The following is a 21,856-nucleotide window of genomic DNA, read 5'->3' on the forward strand; positions in this document are numbered from 1 at the left end:
ACCACTCGCGCAATTACACCACTCGAGCAATTACACCACTCGAGCAATTACACCACTCGAGCAATTATATCACTCGAGCAATAACACCACTAGGGAAATAATATCACTAGAGAAATTACACACTCGAGAAATTACACACTCGAGAAATTACACACTCGAGCAATTACACCACTGGGGAAATAACATCACTAGAGAAATTACACACTCGAGAAATTACACAATCGAGAAATTACACACTCGAGAAATTACACACTCGAGAAATTACACAATCGAGAAATTACACACTCGAGAAATTACACACTCGAGAAATTACACACTCGAGCAATTACACACTCGAGCAATTACACACTCGAGAAATTACACACTCGAGCAATTACACCACTCAAGCAATTATATCACTCGAGCAATTACACCACTCGAGCAATTACACCACTCAAGCAATTATATCACTCGAGCAATTACACCACTCGAGCAATTACACCACTCAAGCAATTATATCACTCGAGCAATAACACCACTAGGGAAATAATATCACTAGAGAAATTACACACTTGAGAAATTACACACTCGAGAAATTACACACTCGAGAAATTACACACTCGAGAAATTACACACTCGAGAAATTACACACTCGAGAAATTACACACTCGAGAAATTACACACTCGAGCAATTACACCACTGGGGAAATAACATCACTAGAGAAATTACACACTCGAGAAATTAACAATCGAGCAATTACACCACTCGAGCAATTACACCACTCGAGCAATTACACCACTCAAGCAATTATATCACTCGAGCAATTACACCACTCGCGCAATTACACCACTCGAGCAATTACACCACTCGAGCAATTACACCACTCGAGCAATTATATCACTCGAGCAATAACACCACTAGGGAAATAATATCACTAGAGAAATTACACACTCGAGAAATTACACACTCGAGAAATTACACACTCGAGCAATTACACCACTGGGGAAATAACATCACTAGAGAAATTACACACTCGAGAAATTACACAATCGAGAAATTACACACTCGAGAAATTACACACTCGAGAAATTACACAATCGAGAAATTACACACTCGAGAAATTACACACTCGAGAAATTACACACTCGAGCAATTACACACTCGAGCAATTACACACTCGAGAAATTACACACTCGAGCAATTACACCACTCAAGCAATTATATCACTCGAGCAATTACACCACTCGAGCAATTACACCACTCAAGCAATTATATCACTCGAGCAATTACACCACTCGAGCAATAACACCACTAGGGAAATAATATCACTAGAGAAATTACACACTTGAGAAATTACACACTCGAGAAATTACACACTCGAGAAATTACACACTCGAGAAATTACACACTCGAGAAATTACACACTCGAGAAATTACACACTCGAGAAATTACACACTCGAGCAATTACACCACTGGGGAAATAACATCACTAGAGAAATTACACACTCGAGAAATTAACAATCGAGAAATTACACACTCGAGTAATTACACACTCGAGAAATTACACACTCGAGAAATTACACACTCGAGCAATTACATCACTCGGGAAATTAGCCCACTCGAGCTATTACACCACTCGAGCCATTACACCACTCGAGCCATTACACAACTCGAGCCATTACACCACTCGAGCCATTACACCACGTGAGCAAGCGCAGAGACTGTTGCGTAGAGAAATGCTTAGTAAGAAATTTATTTTTATACCAAATTTAAATAGTACCTGCTTTCGAAAAACCACCGTAGATGGCGCCACATTTTATATTTAATTGGTGTATTAGTTGTTGACTAGTTTCACGTAATGACATCCATTAATTATTTACTTTCCATCAGTGATTATGCCAAAGAAATGTTTTAGAACAGCTATAATCGTATTTATTTATTTATTTATTTATTTATTTATTTATGCAAATAATCAACCATTGTTTGCTACTGCGGTTACTTTTAATTGCTGTTATGTTTATGGCCTAACCTTAATTTTATTTCAATTTGGATATAAACTTTCAAAATTTCGAGTTAAATAACTCAACCTCACTTTGTGAATAATTCTAGAAGTCAGTTCACGGCTGTTTTTAATAGATTTGTTTAAGAATTAATTAATCTATATTTAGGGAGATTGACTATGTTGAGTCAGCGGGAATCATGGGTTTAGAGGGGGGAAGGGAAACTGTCACCGGCGTGTTCTTCGATCGCAACGAAAGACGTCAGTCTTAGCGAACCAATGAGATACCCAGCTGATTTGATTTTTATTACGAGTGAATTGGGAACAAATACAAATTATTTTCATAGACCATTCTATAAAATACTACTTATGTGGTTATTTCCTTTTGTGTATAGAGAGGCAGAAGTTTTGGCCCGATTTTTCATGAACCAGGGCTGCTCAAAAAATGATTATCTGGCAAACCTGCCAATCTAGTAGTCTTGATAAATAGTGGATTTTTGACTAAAATCCTAGTCATTTAACGGTTATAGTTTTTTAAAAACCCTTAAATCTCGTTGGTTTTTTAAATAGTTTAGTTGTGGACTTTCTATATTTTGAAATATATAATAATATATATATATATATATATATATATATATATATATATACGCAGGCATTTTGAAAATCGACTTTATGGGTGACGCATCAGGGAATACCGATCAAATAGGATTGAGCGTATGCAGAATTTTTAAAACCAAAGTATAAATAAGTTAGCAAGTCGTACTGTTTGGCCTGTTTAGCTAGGAATTTATAGAAAGGTCTATTAATTACCCGTAAATTATCTAATCATAGAATAGTATTTGTAGAAAGCATTATTTATCGTGCTTACTTTTGCATTCCCTTTTGATTCAGCACGTCAATTTAACAATGAAAACGCTATGTAAAAAAATACATGAGTATTTTTCGTAGTTTCGCGAAGAATCGCTTTTCAGGAGAAGCAAGATTGATAATATCTCCAGGTTCCCTCTGCATAAAAATCGAATTTGTAACGTGGAGGCAAATTAATTTTCCCTCCTTTCGACCCAGTTTTTTAGCCCCTCTTTAAGACCTTTAAACCGAAAAGTAATAAATTTCACATAGAACTGAACCTTGCCATAATTAAATGGTGCTATGAAGAAATTCTCCCCCTCAGTTTCAGCTCTCTACAAAGTCAACTTTTATCCTAATAGGATGACAGACTGCCCACCTTAATAAGTAAGGTTCATTTTTTATAGAAGCCAACCCCCGCCACCCTTCACTCCTTTTGTGTGTCTAGCTTGCCCCCCCCCCCTTTAAATTTAGTCAATTCTTGGTGCTGGATAATTAAAAGGTAACCAAGTTACCGAGCGATTCGACGTTTTTTTAATTGGGGGCCTATATTAAATTTTTTGTTTCTTTTTATTGAAGTATTATCGAAAATTTATCGGCCTGTTCTAAACTTCTCCCGCAATGTGTAACTGGGTACCCGACGAGGAAATGCTTGTGTCTCGACTTGTTTAGACGATTTTATTTCCGATAGAACGATTTGACAACGGACTTAACAGGCTGAAAGACAACATCAAGATTACAAATTATTAAATAACGATTATATTTTTAATATACAGTTAAAGCTACAGATTTGATATTAATCAGATTTAATCATACGAGGGTGTGATCGGAACCTCTGACAAGAATTGCATTCAGCTCAACGTCTAAACACAAATGTGTTCTCGTTCGGTACCCGGTTTTATCCAATACGCATAATTTGAAACAATACAAGTCATTCTGTCAGATTCACCGATTGCGTGGCATTTGCGGCTTGTATGACAGTTAGAAACTAAAGATATATTATACTATAGATATTAAGCTTATACAAATAAACGTGTAGGCAGAACGTGAAGATTATTGTCTTTACGTGTTTAATTTGTGCCTGCTTAATATTTCTAATCTCTATTGCCTTGATAAGCTAAAAACACCTCTTACAATTTATACCATTTATGGAAATTTCTGGAAAGCTGATCGCATTTAAGATGAATTTATCGTACCTTTGATGTTATAGTTGTCGTCTGCTTATTTAAAATCGCTTTTTGGTGTCCTTTGATTGCCATTGTTTTAAAAATTCTTAACTTTCCATTTGCTGTGTTATCCGACAAGGGGAAAAACAGTGTAATTAAGTACTATTTTTATTATCTTCGAAGTTAAGATTTGTATAATGAGTTTTCTATTCGCCTTTTGAAAACTAAAATACTAAAATTAAACGTAAGTCTCAGTAGCGGCGCCAGGATTGTTTTTGGGGGGGGGGGGCTAGGCCAACCATTTGGAGGCCCCTCCACCACAATTTTTTCAATCCGTCCACGTGGATTATTGAATTTTTTTAAGTAAGTGGTGCAATTTTTGGGTAAACTGGGTACGCGACGAAAAAATTAGAACTAATAACACTTAACAATTACAAATGAGTGGTTATTTACTTATTTCTACGACTGAATACAAGTCTATCAATTTACATTCATTCCTTCGGTACTTCGCATGTACATCCCTTACATCAGAACTTACAACTTTACGAAAATGAATGTACATAGGTACACTAAGTAAAGAAAGCTTAAGAACCATTTATTTGTAAAGATAAAATTAAAGATACAATTTGTATATAGTATCGCTCGCCAAAAATTAAAACTAAAAAATACACTACTGTTAAAGAAAAATTACTCGTACCTTTGAAAGGAATAAAAACAGCAGTGTCGTTAAGCAAATCACTCGAATTAAATATTGAAAAATTAATAAATAAATAAATATTTTCGCAAACAGATTACAGAATTTTCTGATATTAAATAATTTGGAGGCCCATATATTAAATTTTGAAGGCCCCTTAAGACGACTTTTGGAGGCCCCTACCAAAATTTCAAGTAGGCCCAGGCCTACCCCGGCCTCTTGCTGGCGCCGCTACTGGTAAGATTAAAATATCGTTGATTTAAATAAAAATATATATTATTTTCATAATCATTGATATAAAAAGACGTTTCTGAAATATCGTTGGTTTAAATCAAAATGTGTTTTAAAAAAACATTTATTTTAAATCAAATGATTTGGTAAAATATCACAGATTTAAATGATATGGAATTTTTTAAGAAATCACTGAATTAAATCAGAATTCATGAAAATGTACAAACGTAGATTCTGTTGCAATGCCATTTGAAAGCAAACTAAATTGAACTAAATTAAATACAATTAAGCTTAATTTAAATTTTACTTCTACAATACCTCTAAACTGTCTATCTGAAATGCTAGGAAATTGAGTTCATTTTCGTCAGGTAATCAACATTAACCAATAGGGGTTTTCACGTTCAATTAAATTTAAAATAATATTTGTTAATGTCCATTTTGGTTAATTATTTCGAGACTCGTAGTTTGGAACATTCGGTAAGAAAAGCATCCGTTTCAAACAAAATAAATAAAAATACGCGAGAAAAAGAAATAACCTAGTTTTCAACTTTCTCGGGTTTTAAGTGCACTAAAAATGGAAAAGAATCTTCTAAGCTTCGAAGCAATTTCGGGAAATCTCTCTACGAGCGTAGAGACCAATTTCGGAGTATAGCAGCGCGCCTTTTTTAACCTAGGCGAAATATTTAATGAAGTTGGTCGTATCTTTTTTGCACGTGACCGTTAAATCACTTGTTTTGGCGTTACACGCAAAGTTCTAGCAAGAACATTCTCTTCTTTTGTACGCGAAACCCAAATTTAGCGTTCTTTTACGCGCCTTATCCAACCAACCTAGACTCCAAAAGCCAGAGTAAAAGGGTCAGACCATTATTCGCTCCTTAGGCCCATTTCGTGGGATCTCAATCCACAAATCTAACTCCACGACGTACTCTGTTGTTCAATTTTATTCAATTTCACTTTAAGTTTTTCTTTCTGGGATTGCTTTTAGTTTTTCTCAATATTTCGAGCCCATTTTGAGTTCACGCACTTGAAATCTGATCTGTCATCTCACGACTAAGCTTCGTAAATAATTTAAGATCGGTAATAGTGCATCCTGTAATAGCCGAACTAACAAGGAGACTACCCGAGGTGTTACACACCGATTTTGTTCAAATTCGGGGCATTGGTAGACTTCATGTAACTTGAAAATCATAAAGGGATTTTATTCAATGGGCAACGGGTTTGCCATGGCAACGAAAACTGTTTTTGACAACTTAAAATGGATATTTTCCTATCGATTGGCATTCGCTGTCTTTGACCCGCAAATAGGCTTGACAATGCACCAAACTTATATTCTTCTGATGAACAGACACACCCTCTTTTTTGCGCTTCTATTTTAAGTAACCAGCCGAATTTCTTGGAAAGTAATAGAGCACAGACTACAGTTATTGCTGGAAAATAGAGAGCGTTTTTGCAGGCGGGGGTTGGGGGGATAGGCCCCGGTACATGTACGAAGTTATTATATACGCGCGCCCCGAATTGTCCCGAGCTTTCTAAGCCAGCGCGAATAGTCAGTTTAATACTCCATCTTGCGGTCGACTCCTCATTGGATCGCGTTGCTTAGCGACTATCCGCAAGCCGAGAGCTTCGAGGGTGGGCGCGCGACTGGGCAGGCGCGCGCGATCGATCGAGGAAGCGGAAGCCAACGTGGTGGGCCAAACGGGAGGCTGGAAGGAAGTAGCTGGAAACGCGAAAGGGAGCCGCTGAATTCGCGGGGCTCCTTCGGAAAGGCTGCCATTCTCAGGCTATTGCCATGAATGGGGCCGAAGGATTCATTCTGCCCTCTAGTCGCATTCAGCCCTAAGCCGTTCTCAGCACCTACTTAGACTCTGAATCCCAGCCCGCTGTCTCGTGCTGTCCCAAGAATGTGGCCTGTTTATGCAGTTCACCATCAGGGCTGCTCTTTCAGTCTGCATTTTGGACAGTTTTACTGTTAGGGATCTAATCTTTCATTGAACACGGCAGAAGAGGTAAAAAAGACCAACAACGTTTGGGGAAACTAAAATTTATTTATTTATTAAGTTAAACCGATACGCGGTACTTCGGCCGATAGGCCTTCAAGGCGAAGGTACAAGTTAAGACTAACTAACGGAATGTTTTAAAAATAAAACCACGCGACGCGAGAAAATAACAAGTTGGCAAGCCAAAATATACCTCTCCTCGGAAGAGTTTTTAATTTTCAGTTAAGCGTACCTGTATCCGTGGGTCTGCGGTAGAACGCTCACCTGTCGTGCAAGAGGGCTCGGGTTCGAATCCCGGCCGATTAAAAAATTATACTACACCCAATGACAAAAAGAGGGCACTTTTGGAAAAACCTTTTCCCTGATTCTAAGAAACTGGGTACGCAGTGATTACCCTTTGCCCCGAAAATGCGTTCGCAGGCCTGACAGACAGACAGACACGGTGGTTGTATAACCCCTCCTAGGGTACAAAGTCCCCTCGGAGAGGTAAAAACACGTGACAAGAAAAATGCGAAAATGAGAACGCTACACGCAAAAATAAACCTACTAAAAAGGACTGTCAAAATGGAGGAGAAAAAAAGGGTGGACGGGTAAAAACTGAAGGGGGAAGGCAAATACCAAAAAGGGGGAAGCAAAAAAATCATCAAATCCTTGCAAACAAAACTCCAAACCAGCTAATCTTTCGCTGACGGTGTTTAAAACATCAGAGTTTTATTAATAACTATAACACGTCTGAATGCTAATAGCGTTGAACCGTGTCCATAGATTTATACCCAAGACCATAACCTGTCTCTGATTTTCACTACAATGTAGTAATAATTTTATACTTGTTATAATTGTTCATACCAACCAACATTTTTGCCTAACTTTAATGACGAGCCAATAGCTTTCGAGTCTAGTGGGCGAAACACGTGTTGCATTTTTCGTTCACACGCTTCACGACAAGATTTTCCGCTTAAATTAATGTCAATTCTTAAAAACAATCTTCTACTACTACAAAATATGTCAATTTTCATTAATGAAAGGTGGGCAAGTGAGAGGTCGAACACTCGCCAATTTTGAAGCTCAAAGATATTTCAGAAATCAGAATCTGATTTTGAGAATTCAGAGTACGAATTTCTTGTTGATTTCTGGTTTTTTAGTCTGATTTCGAGATTTTCGAACTGAGTTTTGGCCAGATTTCCAGATTTTCAAGTTGATTTTTACGAATTTTTTACCCTTCGTGGTCAAGATATACATTTTCACTTTTGTTCAATAAAAAAGATGTGTTTCAATATTTCGAGCTAAGCAGTTGCTCTAAAAAATTGCTTTTTAGTGGCCAACACGTTGTGTTAACGTATTCTTATTTCATAGAAATAACTCGGTTTGCTATTCGTGTTGGCCAACAATGTTGTATTAAAACGTTGGCACGTGTAAATAGGCCTTATCAGGCCTTATGTTTTAAAGGGAGTATAACCTTTTCCGGAATTTAGGGCAATACATAATTCCCTCTCCTCATTTTCCTTATACGTAGTGTGAAATACAGTGGTTTTTGGGAAATTATCCCACTAAATGTTTCCCCGCTTTGGTAGTGCTCTAGTTTCTCATATCTACTAGAACGCTTTTCTTGAATCTAAAACCACGTACCTCATTATTAAGAAATTATATTTGAATAAATATCCAAACTATAATGAAAATAATTAATTTATAGATCGGATATTGTTGTTTATATGTTCATTAAGGGTGCATTTAAAAAATAAACACTAAATATGAAACAATAAAGGTTTCAAGTGAGAAAACCTCTTCAGGGCGGGCACGCTTCCTCGAATAGAAGAATTGGGTGTTCCTACTCTCGTTCTAGACTAGCGCCATGAGCGAGAAAAGAGAGAAGCTATGGCGCACCCTACCGAACAAACAAAGTCGTATTAAATACTCGACAGGCAACATGGACATAATCTTATCACCAGCAAAACGCGTTTTTAAACGACGCAGCTCTATAGAAAACGATTTGATGGCATATATCGCGAACCAATATTGACCAAACCTACAACCGACGAGGAAAGATGCTCTCTTTTCTTTTAGTGAAGTTCTAATGAATAGTGCTGGTTTCGTTCGCAATTTGACAATTTTCGGATAATATTTGTCACAAATGCCCGGAAGATTTATTATCTCTTTGGAGGAAATATTCATTTAACATTCTTGGTTCAAACTGCTTTTACAATTGTCAAAATTTAAAATAATAATCGTATACTAGATTCCAGTATACACGCGACAAAATAAAAGACTAGAAGAGCAAATTGGAATAATTAATTAAATTGGATTAGTTAGTCCATATCTCTAGGGCTTCTCTTGGGCTCTTACGAACATCTGCAGCTTTTTCCAGTTGACTGTTTCAGATCCCTGCGACATGGACTAATTAACAACAGGGACGGTCCGACCCGGGGAAAAAAGTAAAAAGAACAAGCAACGACGCACTCTAGCGGTATTCGCGGGCATAACAGGAAATGCTTGTATAGGCTGGTGATTCAAAATAAGCGGGGGGGGGGGGGGAGAAAATAGGGAAAGAAGCTTCCTTGGAAGGCTTGGAATTTAAAAGTTGAACCACGAGATTACCATGCGGTGCTAATATATTAGTCTTTTAAATTAATCGTCGTCAAAATTTAGAATGTCGAGCTTTTCCGATCGTACATACAGTAAAATATTCTGCTTACCGTCTGGAAGCAATTCCCAAATTTGTTACGGTAATTATTATTATCATAATATAATATTATTCATAAATATAAATGATTGTACCAAGGCTTAATAGTTGTTTACCTTTTCTTATGATGAATTTCGAATCTATCTTAGAATCGGAGGTGGAAAACGTATCATTTAACTATACCAATTATACTAAAATAATAACTATAAAATTATAGTTATTTAACGTGATAAGATGGATGGTTATGAGAGACGTTTGAAAATTCAAATCACAAAAGCTAAAACCGTTAAAAATCAGTTTCCTGTTTATGACGTTTGAATCACCAGGATAAAAAATATTTGCCTGGCAACGCTGCTGAACGCGTTAACACTTTTATCTGTCAGGTCGCTTGAGTTTGCAGTCAAATTTATACCAAACTTCATTATCGTCTAAATAAAAATATTTTTTTATGTGGTTATAAGCTCTCGATCATTGATCCGCTATTTTTAATCTCAAAGAATGGCGATTGTTTTAAATATGATGAATTTTTAAAGTTGGTTTGTTTTTCACCTCTAAACGACAAAAGCGATCTGTTACGAAGTTTTGATTAATAATAATTAGTGGCCTTCCAGTGTCTTTCGTAACCATGGTGACTTCATACACACGCGAGGCTGTCCTTGTCTGCAGCCCGCCTGAAATTTTTCATCCATTTTTTTTTGGTTCTTCCGCTGTGTGTCTCTGGGAGTAGGATATCAATTTAAAATAAAATGACACACATTATTTATTACTTCAGAAGACGCGGTCACACGTCAGCGAAAAACCCAGTATCTAACCAGTTCTTAACTAATCGTGTATAAATTCACAAATAACAAGTAAAATACTGATTGTTATTTGACGATTACAGTTTATTTTAAGCTAAGATATAATACTGTTATTAGTTAATAAAAATTAAATTTGGATTCATATGCGTCGTTTGTAAAGGGTACTAAGGCTTGTGTGAGCCTCATTGAATACACTATTTAAATTTAATTTAATTTAATTAAATATCTAGTGTTAAACGTCAAACGTTTATTTAAACGAAAATAAACCTTCCCAAACAATGTAGGGTTGGTGTCTTGTTTTATAGAAGCTGTAATATCAGAAGTTAATGAACCATAAATTCCTATCAGATGCTATAGCAATAATGTAAGCGGAAAATTACCAATGCCGGTGCAGGCTGTGAATCGTTTCCAGCCAAAACAACGCGCAACTCTTGTAAGCTATTGTCACAGAAGTCAAATACCACTAATTAACGGATTCCTATCTTTGGAACTGCTTCATATTTCACTGTGCTTTAGCAAACGTACTAGCAGCTAGGAGCAACAAACGCAGCACGCCACACAAAAAGAACGCAACCCGTCAAAAGTCGTGCATTTTCTCGCGTACATTTTTCATTGGTTAGACGCTTTAGCGCCTGCTGCTGTCGGAAGGGAAAAATTCGGAAATTGTCTACCCCCCGCGCGTAAAACGTTAAGAGTAAAGGTTCGTCCAATGAAATTTTTTACACAACACTGCGTTAGCGTGTTTACAGGCTAGCTGCATTCTCCTTGTGTTTGTTGCTCCTAGCTAGCAGGTCATCTTGAATATCACTAACTGTTTTCTGAGGCTCATTTGAGCTACTTTTAACAAATAAGGACAAGAAGGCATTTATTTATACTTAGAAATCATCATGGTCGAATTTTCGACCGACACAAGAGGGGGTAGGAAAAGCGTCATCTTTAGGGAGCCAATGATTTTTTAGGGGAAAGGAACCCGCTTACTCTTCGAGCACGAGTCGATTTGGAGCTGCGTTAGAAATCGCGTCAACATAGTCATTATCCCTAAGTAAAAATATATTCATTATCGACTAACATTGACACCATTTCAATGGATAGTCTTAAGTGCAATATTGAAATGCTCACGCGCGTAGAGCGGGGGCATTCCCCTCACAAATGCTGACTTGGAACGGCAATCTTTTATTCGGTGAAAATTTTCAAATTGTAGCGTGAAAGGTCAAATAAATCGAGGGATCGGACATTCAGAAAAATCCCGTACACACCAAAAATTATTTATATTTTTAAAAATATTTACAAAATTCGCCGAAAAATTCACCAAATACAAGAAAAAATTTATAAATTCACCAAATCCAAGAAAAAATTTATAAATTCACCAAATCCAAGAAAAAATCTATAACTTCACCAAATCCAAGAAAAAATTTATAAATTCACCAAATCCAAGTGAAAAATCTATAAATTCACCAAATCCAAGTGAAAAATCTATAAATTCACTAAATCCAAGAAAAAATCTATAAATTCACCAAATCCAAGAAAAAATCTATAACTTCACCAAATCCAAGAAAAAATCTATAAATTCAACAAATCCCAGAGAAAAATCTATAAATTCAACAAATCCAAGTGAAAAATCTATAACTTCCCCAAATCCAAGAAAAAATCTATAAATTCAACAAATCCAAGTGAAAAATCTATAACTTCCCCAAATCCAAGAAAAAATCTATAAATTCAACAAATCCAAGAGAAAAATTTATAAATTCAACAAATCCAAGTGAAAAATCTATAACTTCCCCAAATCCAAGAAAAAATCTATAAATTCAACAAATCTAAGTGAAAAATCTATAACTTCCCCAAATCCAAGAAAAAATCTATAAATTCGCCAAATCCAAGAGAAAAATTTATAAATTCACCAAACTTCAAAACAAGAAAAATCTATAAATTCACCAAAAACCCACAATTAGACAAAAATCTAAGAGAAAAACCGACAAAGCTATAAAAACAATACCAATCCGTTGATAATTTTAAAATCCACAAAACCCTTGAGAAATTTTCACAAAACCAGGTACAAAAATGTATTTTTTTTCTGAATATCTGACCTCTCAGATAAAAGCTAAAATTAGCCCCCATACGAATGAAAAGAACCTTTCTAGTAATTTGATAAATTTCCTTGTTTTTTTTTGTTTTGAATAGCTATTGATTTTGTATCAAATTTACTCAAAGTTTTCTAAACTAAATTTGAATTCCACGTTAAATTTAGAATACTTTATATTAAATAAAAAATACGTCATCCAAAAATATGCTTTTTAATTTTAATTTTATTTATTATTATGTCAAAAAATATAAATTATATTTAAATACATTATATAAAATATGTTTCCATTGTGCTCAGATAGAATGTACAGAAAAATTTCACTTATTAGGAATAATAAAAGTGACCTTCAAACTAATACACCTACCCTTATTTGCCATACCGTATCGTTAATGCCAACTGTTGTAGATCAAAATAGATGTTTTGTTTATGTAGATAAAAAAAAACACTTTATCTCGTTAGATAAGATTAGAAGTTGTATATAAAGGGAAATCGTGATAGGGAGAGGCACTTCTCTCCGAATGTTAAATAACCATGTATGATTGTAAATAAACCTTTTACCAAACAAATCCACCTTCTTGTTACTGCTGATTACCTACCTGGAGACACAACACCAACTAAGCGGTATAGATGGCAGCAGAGGTTCAATTTTGGAGTGAGAAAATAACAATAATTATTATATTTTTATTATATGATTCAAAATAACTAATAAAAGTTTAAATTCAATAATCTAATTTTATATCGAAAATATTTCATGGCTCAATCATTTTATTTGATTCGTAAGGTTATCTATTAACGAAGTTTAATAAGGAAATTAACTCTTATAGATTCTGTACCTTCCATTCCGTGTTTCGGAACACTATAAGAAGCGAGATAGGTTTGGAGATCAAAGTTTTTTATCGTAGAGTCCGTATACCATTTACAAATTTCGTGCTAAAATATTTTGACTAACCTCGGCGTCTACTTTACATATCACGTCGTTTTAGAACCGAAAGAATGGGCATGTACATTATCCCCGTCCTTGAATTCTTCATTACCGGGTATGTGTTTACCCTTTCTTGCGCTCAAGGTTTTTCCAAATCCAATATTTATTTTGAAACAATGATTTTTCTCCATTATAATTTTACTTCCGTGTGTACCTTTTAAATTAACGCTTCGTTGACTACTATCGCGGGATTTACTCATCAGTCTCTTATTTGGTGCCTAGTTTTTCAATATATTTTAAAATAGATTTCTTATAGGCTTAAATCCTTAATTAGGAGCATGATGATGAGTCATAGTCATCAATAAATCATTTTATGTAGTTATACAGGGTGTTAACTAAAAACGATATAGGGACAATAACTCAAAATGTGTTTTAGCTTGGAATTTTAAATTTTCAGGTTATATAGAACGTGCAGGGGGTCACTTGACAATGGAAATTTCCATGACTTTGAACCATATCTTCAAAGTCATTCAAATTATTAGGACTAAATTTGGGCCCACTTAATTTGACCAATAACAAGTCGTGGGAGTTTAGACAAAAGGTTGTGATTAAAATAATGTACCAGAGGCCAGATTAAAGGGCTAATCACTCAAAATGTACTCATGCTAGAGTATCAAAATTTGCTAGACATACTCATCTGATAGGGGATCTTCAGAATTTTCAAACTAGGATGACCTTTAACTCACGGTTCGAAAACAAATGGATTTAGAAAAATGCTTCTAATTTGAAAAGTATATGAATTTAAATTTAAAGTCTAAATGTCTTTAACCCGATACAAAACACCATGATGAAAACCTTTCAAATTTAAATGAGCTTGAAGACAAGTGACTCCCTGCACGTTCTATATAACCTGAAAATTTAAATTTCCTAGCTAAAACACATTTTGAGTTATTGGCCTTATATCGGTTTTTGTTAGCACCCTGTATTTATTATCTGTATTATTTTATTGTACATTCATAATTTATCTAATATATCAGACCAAATGAGATGCGTGACATTGTTACAAATGTTATCGAATTTTGTACAGAAACACTAATGGAAATCTATAAGCGAAACGCTATTCTGGAATGTAGAAAGTTTGTTGAAAAATTCCAACTTCTCTTTAAATCAAGAAATTTTTAAGGTTGTTCTTTACTCGATAGAAAGGTTATGCAAAGACTTGTAAACGTTATAATAGGAACTTCAGGTGGCTTTGACAGTACTTCCAAATCAGCTTGACAAAACGTATGAAAAAAATGCGGAAACTTAGTCGTTCTTGTTAGAACGTCGGCCGCAGGGCCCCGAGAACGGGCCCAGGCTGTGGTAAAAAATAATAATAATAATATGGGCCTCAAGAGAGCCGTTATTACTGGAAATAACTATAAGTTTATGTATAGAAACTTGGGAGAATACTCTAAACGCTTGCCTCCCGGGTTACACGGGCCCGATAATATGTACTGGCTTCACATTATCGATGATCCTTTCAATATTGTTGAACATGTTGAAAGCTGTACCACTCCAGCATAAAAAATAACCATACATTATTTTACGCATTCAAATAAATGTAATCCTAATTTTAATCATTCAAATACATGCAATCCTAATTTTAAGCATTCAAATACATGCAATCCTAAGTTTAGGCATTCAAATACATGCAATCCTAATTTTAGGCATTCAAATACAAGCAATCCTAATTTTAAGCATTCAAATACATGTAATCCTAATTTTAAGCATTCAAATACATGCAATCCTAATTTTAAGCATTCAAATACATGCAATCCTGTTTTAAGCATTCAATACATGCAATCCTAATTTTAAGCATTCAATACATGCAATCCTAATTTTAAGCATTCAAATACATGTAATCCTAATTTTAAGCATTCAAATACATGCAATCCTAATTTTAAGCATTCAAATACATGTAATCCTAATTTTAAGCATTCAAATACATGCAATCCTAATTTTAAGCATTCAAATACATGTAATCCTAATTTTAAGCATTCAAATACATGCAATCCTAATTTTAAGCATTCAAATACATGCAATCCTAATTTTAAGCAGATTAAAAATTAAAAAAATTAAGAATTTTTTGTAAATATCGATATTTAATAGACAAGTTAAAGCAAACTCTTGAAAACGTGTAGGATAAACTTGTAGGTGTGTAATTTGTACCGAATAAAGCTAAGTCAACACTCCTATAAGGTTCCCTTACACGTTTTCTAGAGTGGGCTTAATTTGTCTTTTTTATTTTAATCATTCATAACGTAAAGAGGGTGGTGTAATAGCAGTCGTAAAGTATGGCCTAGTTACGCAAAAAAAACATTAATATGGAATATTTAGGAACCGGTCCTTCTCGTTACCTTCAAATAAAATTATAAATGAAAGAGAGAACATTTTTTAGTTTACGCGTACTTGGCAGTTTCCCTCGCGCTGCCACTGTGTTCGTTGACACTCTTTACTAACGTGGGTGTTGGTTTCCGAGGCTTGATTATGGCAAAGTGGACAGAGTGAGTACTCTCATGTTATTATGTGATTGGTGTCTAAGGTCTTTGGCCGACACCATAAGTTTGGTAAAAAAAAAGTACTCTAATGTGAAATATGTTAATCGCAATTAGTTTATTACGTATTTATATACCGACTATATACAGGGTTATGAAAAAAATTTAAGGAGTTGTAGGGGGTGAGTTGAGAAGTATGCCTGGTTTTCCACCATTTTCCTACGTTGAGTTAAAATAGCGCCAGAGAGCTTCAAAGTGTGGCCTACTAGCCCCAGGAAATAGGCTGCAACAAGCAGCAGGGAAATGCGAACATTAAGTGTTGGGTTCGTGTGATAGGTAAAAAAGGACTTTGTAAACAAATCGAGGTAACCAGCGTAAAAAGGTAACTTCAACAGTATTTGAAGTCCCTGCTGCTTGGTTTTGCGCTTGTTGCAACCTACTTCCAGGGGCTAGTAGGTCACACTTTGAAGCTCTCTGGTGCTCTTTTAGCTCATCGTAGGAAAATAGGGAAAAAACAGGCATACTTCTCAACTTACCCCCTACAACTCCTTAAATTTTTGCATAACCTTTGAAACACCCTGTATATGTGTATAATTCGCAAAATGTGCAATGGGGAAAAAAATTAGAGTGAAGAAATTAGAGGTTCGACCTTAATTATTTTAAATTATACTAGATGCCGCCAATTTAAACGTTTTGGTACAAATGAATTTATTACAAAAACAACTAAAACTAATTTAAACCATGTTTTGTGTAAAAGCTGCAAACAAACGTTCAACTCAGGAAAAATTAATATGTTTCGAGGTTTTTAGATAATTTAAAATTTCACGCCATCTAGTAATAATAATAATAATAATAATAATAATATTTATTTCGCAAAGCCTATACGTGGTGGTTACCGGGACAATACAAACAAAATTAGATTACAGAACGCAAAAAAAGTTAAATAAATAAAATAAAAATCTAAAATTATTAAATTAAACATAAGAGAGAGAAAATTAAGAATTTTAGTAAGACTTCGGGTGTCTAAAACTCGGTTTCTAATGGTGTTACACCCTTGAAAGGATCTTCCTTTACAAACTCGTATCTATCTGTTTCGTTATATTTATTATTTTTACGTAAATTATGAGCGCATATATGGTATAAAATATTTAAATTTGAGTTTATATTGATGATTTATTTTCCTTTTGTTTAGGTGCCGGCTGGTCGGCTCCTTACTGGCGGTTGGGAGGAGAGCCAATGAGAACAGAATGTGTACCTGCAACTGTCCAGAAGTAAGCGCCATTGTTTTTTCTTCCTACCTTCTTCGTTCCATTCTGCAACAACTCTCTCCAAGCTCCCCACTTTTCGGGATTATGATCAGCATAATCAATCAGTCCCTTTAAAAGGTCCACCCGCGAAAACTTCCGATAGAGGAGCTTTAAAAATAATGTCACACGCGCTTTATGCTAATGAAGTAACACTGAGTGTCGCGTGCTAGCTGGTTTGTTTTATTTTTCAAAAAGCCCGCGTTGCTAGCGCGCATTCATTATTATCAAAAATGAAAATCCCCGGTGTTATCGCTCAAGCCGCATCACTGCCGTGACGTACGTAGTAGCTGCGATATTCGAGAATGCACTTCGATTAAATCCACTACATCGTCCACGCATGCGACACCCAAAACAAGGGGCTGTTTGAACGCTGTTAAACTATAGCTCGATTAAAACCAAAAAAAAAACGCGTTGAAAAAGTCGAGGAAAGAAATATCCAATTTTGTCGCGACAGTAAACATTGGAGTATTGTTTTACTATTTTTATAGAGCCGGCCCAGCTGGCTTAGCCGGAACATGACGGCGTTGTTTGAATGGATGAAAGTGAGTCCCAGTCATTTATACTCCTAACTAGACCTTAGGATACCAATAGCGTCTTATGATATCTACCTAAATATTTAGTCTAAAAAATGGGTCTAGATTTCCGCCATTTCCCATATCCGCGTATCTTTCGTTTTCGTTAACAAAAAGAAAATTCGAATCCGTTAAGCCTTGGACTTTTCGTCGCAACGGAAAACGCAAAAACTTTCCAAGTGTTGTTGCCTAAGTACGGCTAGCGAAAACTCCTGGCTCAAAAAAAATTATTTTATTTTATTTAAATTTTTTGCTTTGTGTATGTTTGTGTTGTGCTTTCGTCTATGTGGCGTTTATTTTAAAAAATCGGTATTAAAGTTATTTTTTTGACACTTTGCTATTTGTAACTGTCAATTTAATTAGTTTTTTATTTGGAATCAAGTGGTGCTGCTTTTTTTATAAACACGCTAAAAAGTTTTTATGTTTTGGCCCGATAGACCTGTTATTTGGAAAATATTCTAAATTGTCAGTAGTGTAGGCTTACAATATGTATAAACAATTTATATTTTAGTGTATGGAACCAGTTACGTAGTATTTTATTATGGAGATTAGGCCTAGTAATTTCTAGAGTTGTTGATTTTCCGGAAAAATTTCCTAATTTTTTTTATAAATTATGGGAAAAATTTAAAATTTAAACATATATTAATTTTTAAGGGTTTTTTCTAAACTAGTCTAGAGGTTTAGTTTCACTGTTGTATTCGAAAAATTGAGGCGATAATGCCGTGAAAATTAAATTTGTGAACAATGTAAGGCTAATCGTGGAATAAAATCCTTTTTTTTTCGGAAAAATACGGAAACTTTCCCGACTTACAACTCTAGTAATTTCCAATTTTTTAACCGTAGAGTAGCGTTTCATACAGTCGTACTGATAACTTTTTTGACACTTGTAAAATGAATCATGTACACACCTGCTTAAAGAGGCTCCCGCAGAAAGTTTTCAAAGGGGGCGGGGCAATCTTCATACCTAGTTAAAAGGTGGAAAGAACTTCGTATCATATTAGTGCCTATTTAGCTCATAACAGGGGAGGCATTTTTTCCGTTTGCCCCCCTGTGGGCGCCCATGCCTGCTTCGCTATGGAAACACGTCTATATTTGCCATTTTATAAACTAACTCACGAATCAAAACTACCTAAATTTCGTACAACTGGTATACTATTTCCTAAGTAATTATCAGGTATCCACCAATTTTATCAGTCTAAAAATCTGATAAGCCAAATTACAGTTTCATTACACGCTTCAAATTCGAATCGAAACTGACGCATACGCCAAACGTTTCTGTAAAGGCTATATACATCTGGTCATAAGTAACATAATATACATAAGTATGACAGGCTGTCGTTGAGCAAAAGTGTGAAAATCCCTATACTTTCCAATGCTAAAGGCTTACTGAATGTCGCTACCGAGATAGACCACATAGAAGGCTAGGCTAGGATGGACGATGCACCTTTTTTCGGGTTTGTTCTTTCGTGTTTGGTATTAAAACGTAGATAGATGGCAGCAGCGTTTCCATCGAGTTTCCATCGAGTGGCAAAAAATCAAAACGCTTGCTAGCCTTCTCAGTGCTTCCTTAGTTCTCTAAACCCTCACCAGGTGGAATTATTTATACTTTTTAACTTCTTTCCCTCCCCAATGAATACCCTCGTAACATTCATTGAAAAAAAGGTTCGATTGACACACTTTTGGTAATTATGTCACTTTTGGTAATAGGAAACTCGTCACTTGGCCAAAATACTGCCAGGTTAGTGTCAAGACGATAAATACAAGTCGTTAGGTTTCAAATTCCGAAAATACCTACTTTCAAAAATGAATTCAGTATTTATAATAGTCAATTATTGTTCCTATTAAAAATGTATCAATATTTTTCAAGTAAACGCTATTTTTTATTTCAATAAGCCTTGGTTGATACAACTAAACAAGGCTGGAGAGTGGTGATTTTTTACCTAGAATTTTAACTCGCGGGGAGTGGTAGGTAATGATTTATATTTAACTATTAATAAAAGTGTCATACTTATTTTAATTATGTTACTTATGATCTGGCGAGGAAAATGCTATTAAGCGAATGTCCGTGTTGTGAGGCTGAACTATATCTTATCCCTGAACGATAGCGTATCGTATAAAATAATTCCAAAGCTCAATTACACGATTACCCGCGATATAAGCCATCAAATGAATATTTCTATAAGCAAACTTTATTAATGACAATTTATCAATATCCGTAAATATGGCGTCTAATAGAGGTCTGGGATGGTTAACTTTTATTCAATAGATAAAGCTATCAAAATTATTCGTAAAACGTTTTGATCAAGTAATTTATATTTCTGTATTATCCGATAAATTTTTTTGATAAAAAGCTTAAATTTTACGAATTTTAATAATTTTCCGAAATATTAAGAGGTAAATTTCTTTGTTTAAATTTTTTCCCGAAAAAAAATCAATTTAAACATGGATAATGATTAACCGCCCCCGACCTCTAGCGTCTAAAGAGCAACTTAGCGTCGATTAAATCGTTCAAATCAGACAGACAAACCTAGAAAATGGGTCGATGCAGCGAGAAAAAGGGTCTCCGAGTTTCTCATCACTATAGATGGATAAAAGGTACAGCCTCTCGGCTAAAGGTTAAAGTTCCCAATGGTCCAATGGAATACGCTTTCCGGCCCCCATTCGGGGGTATCAACCCTTTCATTTTCGATATCCCAAGGGAGTGTCCCTCTAATTGGTAAGCCAAGTTGAATCCGATGTTAGTGCATTTCTGATGTTGTTCCCTCAACACTTCTAGCCTCTCCCTCGAAAGAAGTACTCCCCGAAGGTGCTCTTACTTTTACCAGCACTGACAAATTCCCCCGTGAAGCTCCGATCCATTTTCATCAGAGGTTTCATCTTTTCCGCAAAGTGCGAAGAAACGCTCAAGCTTCGACTATCACTTTGCAATCTTCCGCCGGAAAACAAGTTGCCAAAAGGCTAAATATAATTCGGTGTTCAAGTCGCCATCTTTATTCCTGATCAACGAACATTTGACAAAATAGGGCAGTAATAATTTAATTTAATTTTAATTTAATATGAATTTTAATTTATGATTAATTTTAATTTAATATGAATTTTAATTTATGATTAATTTTAATTTAATATGAATTTTAATTTATGATTAATTTTAATTTTAATTTTAATTTTAATATTAATTTTAATTTATGATTAATTTTAATATAATTTTAATTTATGATTAATTTTAATTTTAATATAATTTTAATTTATGATTAATTTTAATTTTAATATAATTTTAATTTATGATTAATTTTAATTTTAATATAATTTTAATTTTAATATAATTTTAATTTTAATATAATTTTAATTTTTAATATAATTTTAATTTATGATTAATTTTAATTTTAATATAATTTTAATTTATGATTAATTTTAATTTTAATATAATTTTAATTTATGATTAATTTTAATTTTAATATAATTTTAATTTAATATTAATTTTAATATTAATTTAGTTCTTAATTTTAATATTAATTTAGTTCTTAATTTTAATATTAATTTAGTTCTTAATTTTAATATTAATTTAGTTCTTAATTTTAATATTAATTTAGTTCTTAATTTTAATATTAATTTAGTTCTTAATTTTAATATTAATTTAGTTCTTAATTTTAATATTAATTTAGTTCTTAATTTTAATATTAATTTAGTTCTTAATTTTAATATTAATTTAGTTCTTAATTTTAATATTAATTTAGTTCTTAATTTTAATATTAATTTAGTTCTTAATTTTAATATTAATTTAGTTCTTAATTTTAATATTAATTTAGTTCTTAATTTTAATATTAATTTAGTTCTTAATTTTAATATTAATTTAGTTCTTAATTTTAATATTAATTTAGTTCTTAATTTTAATATTAATTTAGTTCTTAATTTTAATATTAATTTAGTTCTTAATTTTAATATTAATTTAGTTCTTAATTTTAATATTAATTTAGTTCTTAATTTTAATATTAATTTAGTTCTTAATTTTAATATTAATTTAGTTCTTAATTTTAATATTAATTTAGT

At 33.9% G+C, this 21,856-nt stretch overlaps 1 protein-coding gene across 13 annotated transcripts in view; it reads left to right on the plus strand.

The window, feature by feature from the left end:
- Positions 1–21,856, plus strand: part of Glut1 (Glucose transporter 1) — a 115,497-nt gene that overhangs the window by 24,383 nt on the left and 69,258 nt on the right. For 10 of the 13 annotated variants that reach the window (XR_016481046.1, XR_016481047.1, XR_016481050.1 and 7 more), the window contains exons 2-3: positions 17,123–17,201; positions 17,726–17,779. Coding sequence is in view for 6 of the 13 variants with exons in the window: in XM_090175866.1 (XP_090031992.1) it covers positions 17,123–17,201; positions 17,726–17,779 (133 nt within the window). In the remaining 7 variants the exon portion in view is untranslated. Of the gene's footprint in view, positions 1–15,818; positions 15,940–17,122; positions 17,202–17,725; positions 17,780–21,856 lie in introns of those variants that run through there. The other 3 variants (XR_016481051.1, XR_016481052.1, XR_016481049.1) reach the window with 3 other exon arrangements.

This window comes from Leiobunum rupestre, chromosome 5 (genome assembly GCF_980474605.1).
Source record: "Leiobunum rupestre chromosome 5, qqLeiRupe1.1.hap1, whole genome shotgun sequence".
NCBI lineage: Eukaryota > Metazoa > Arthropoda > Arachnida > Opiliones > Sclerosomatidae > Leiobunum > Leiobunum rupestre.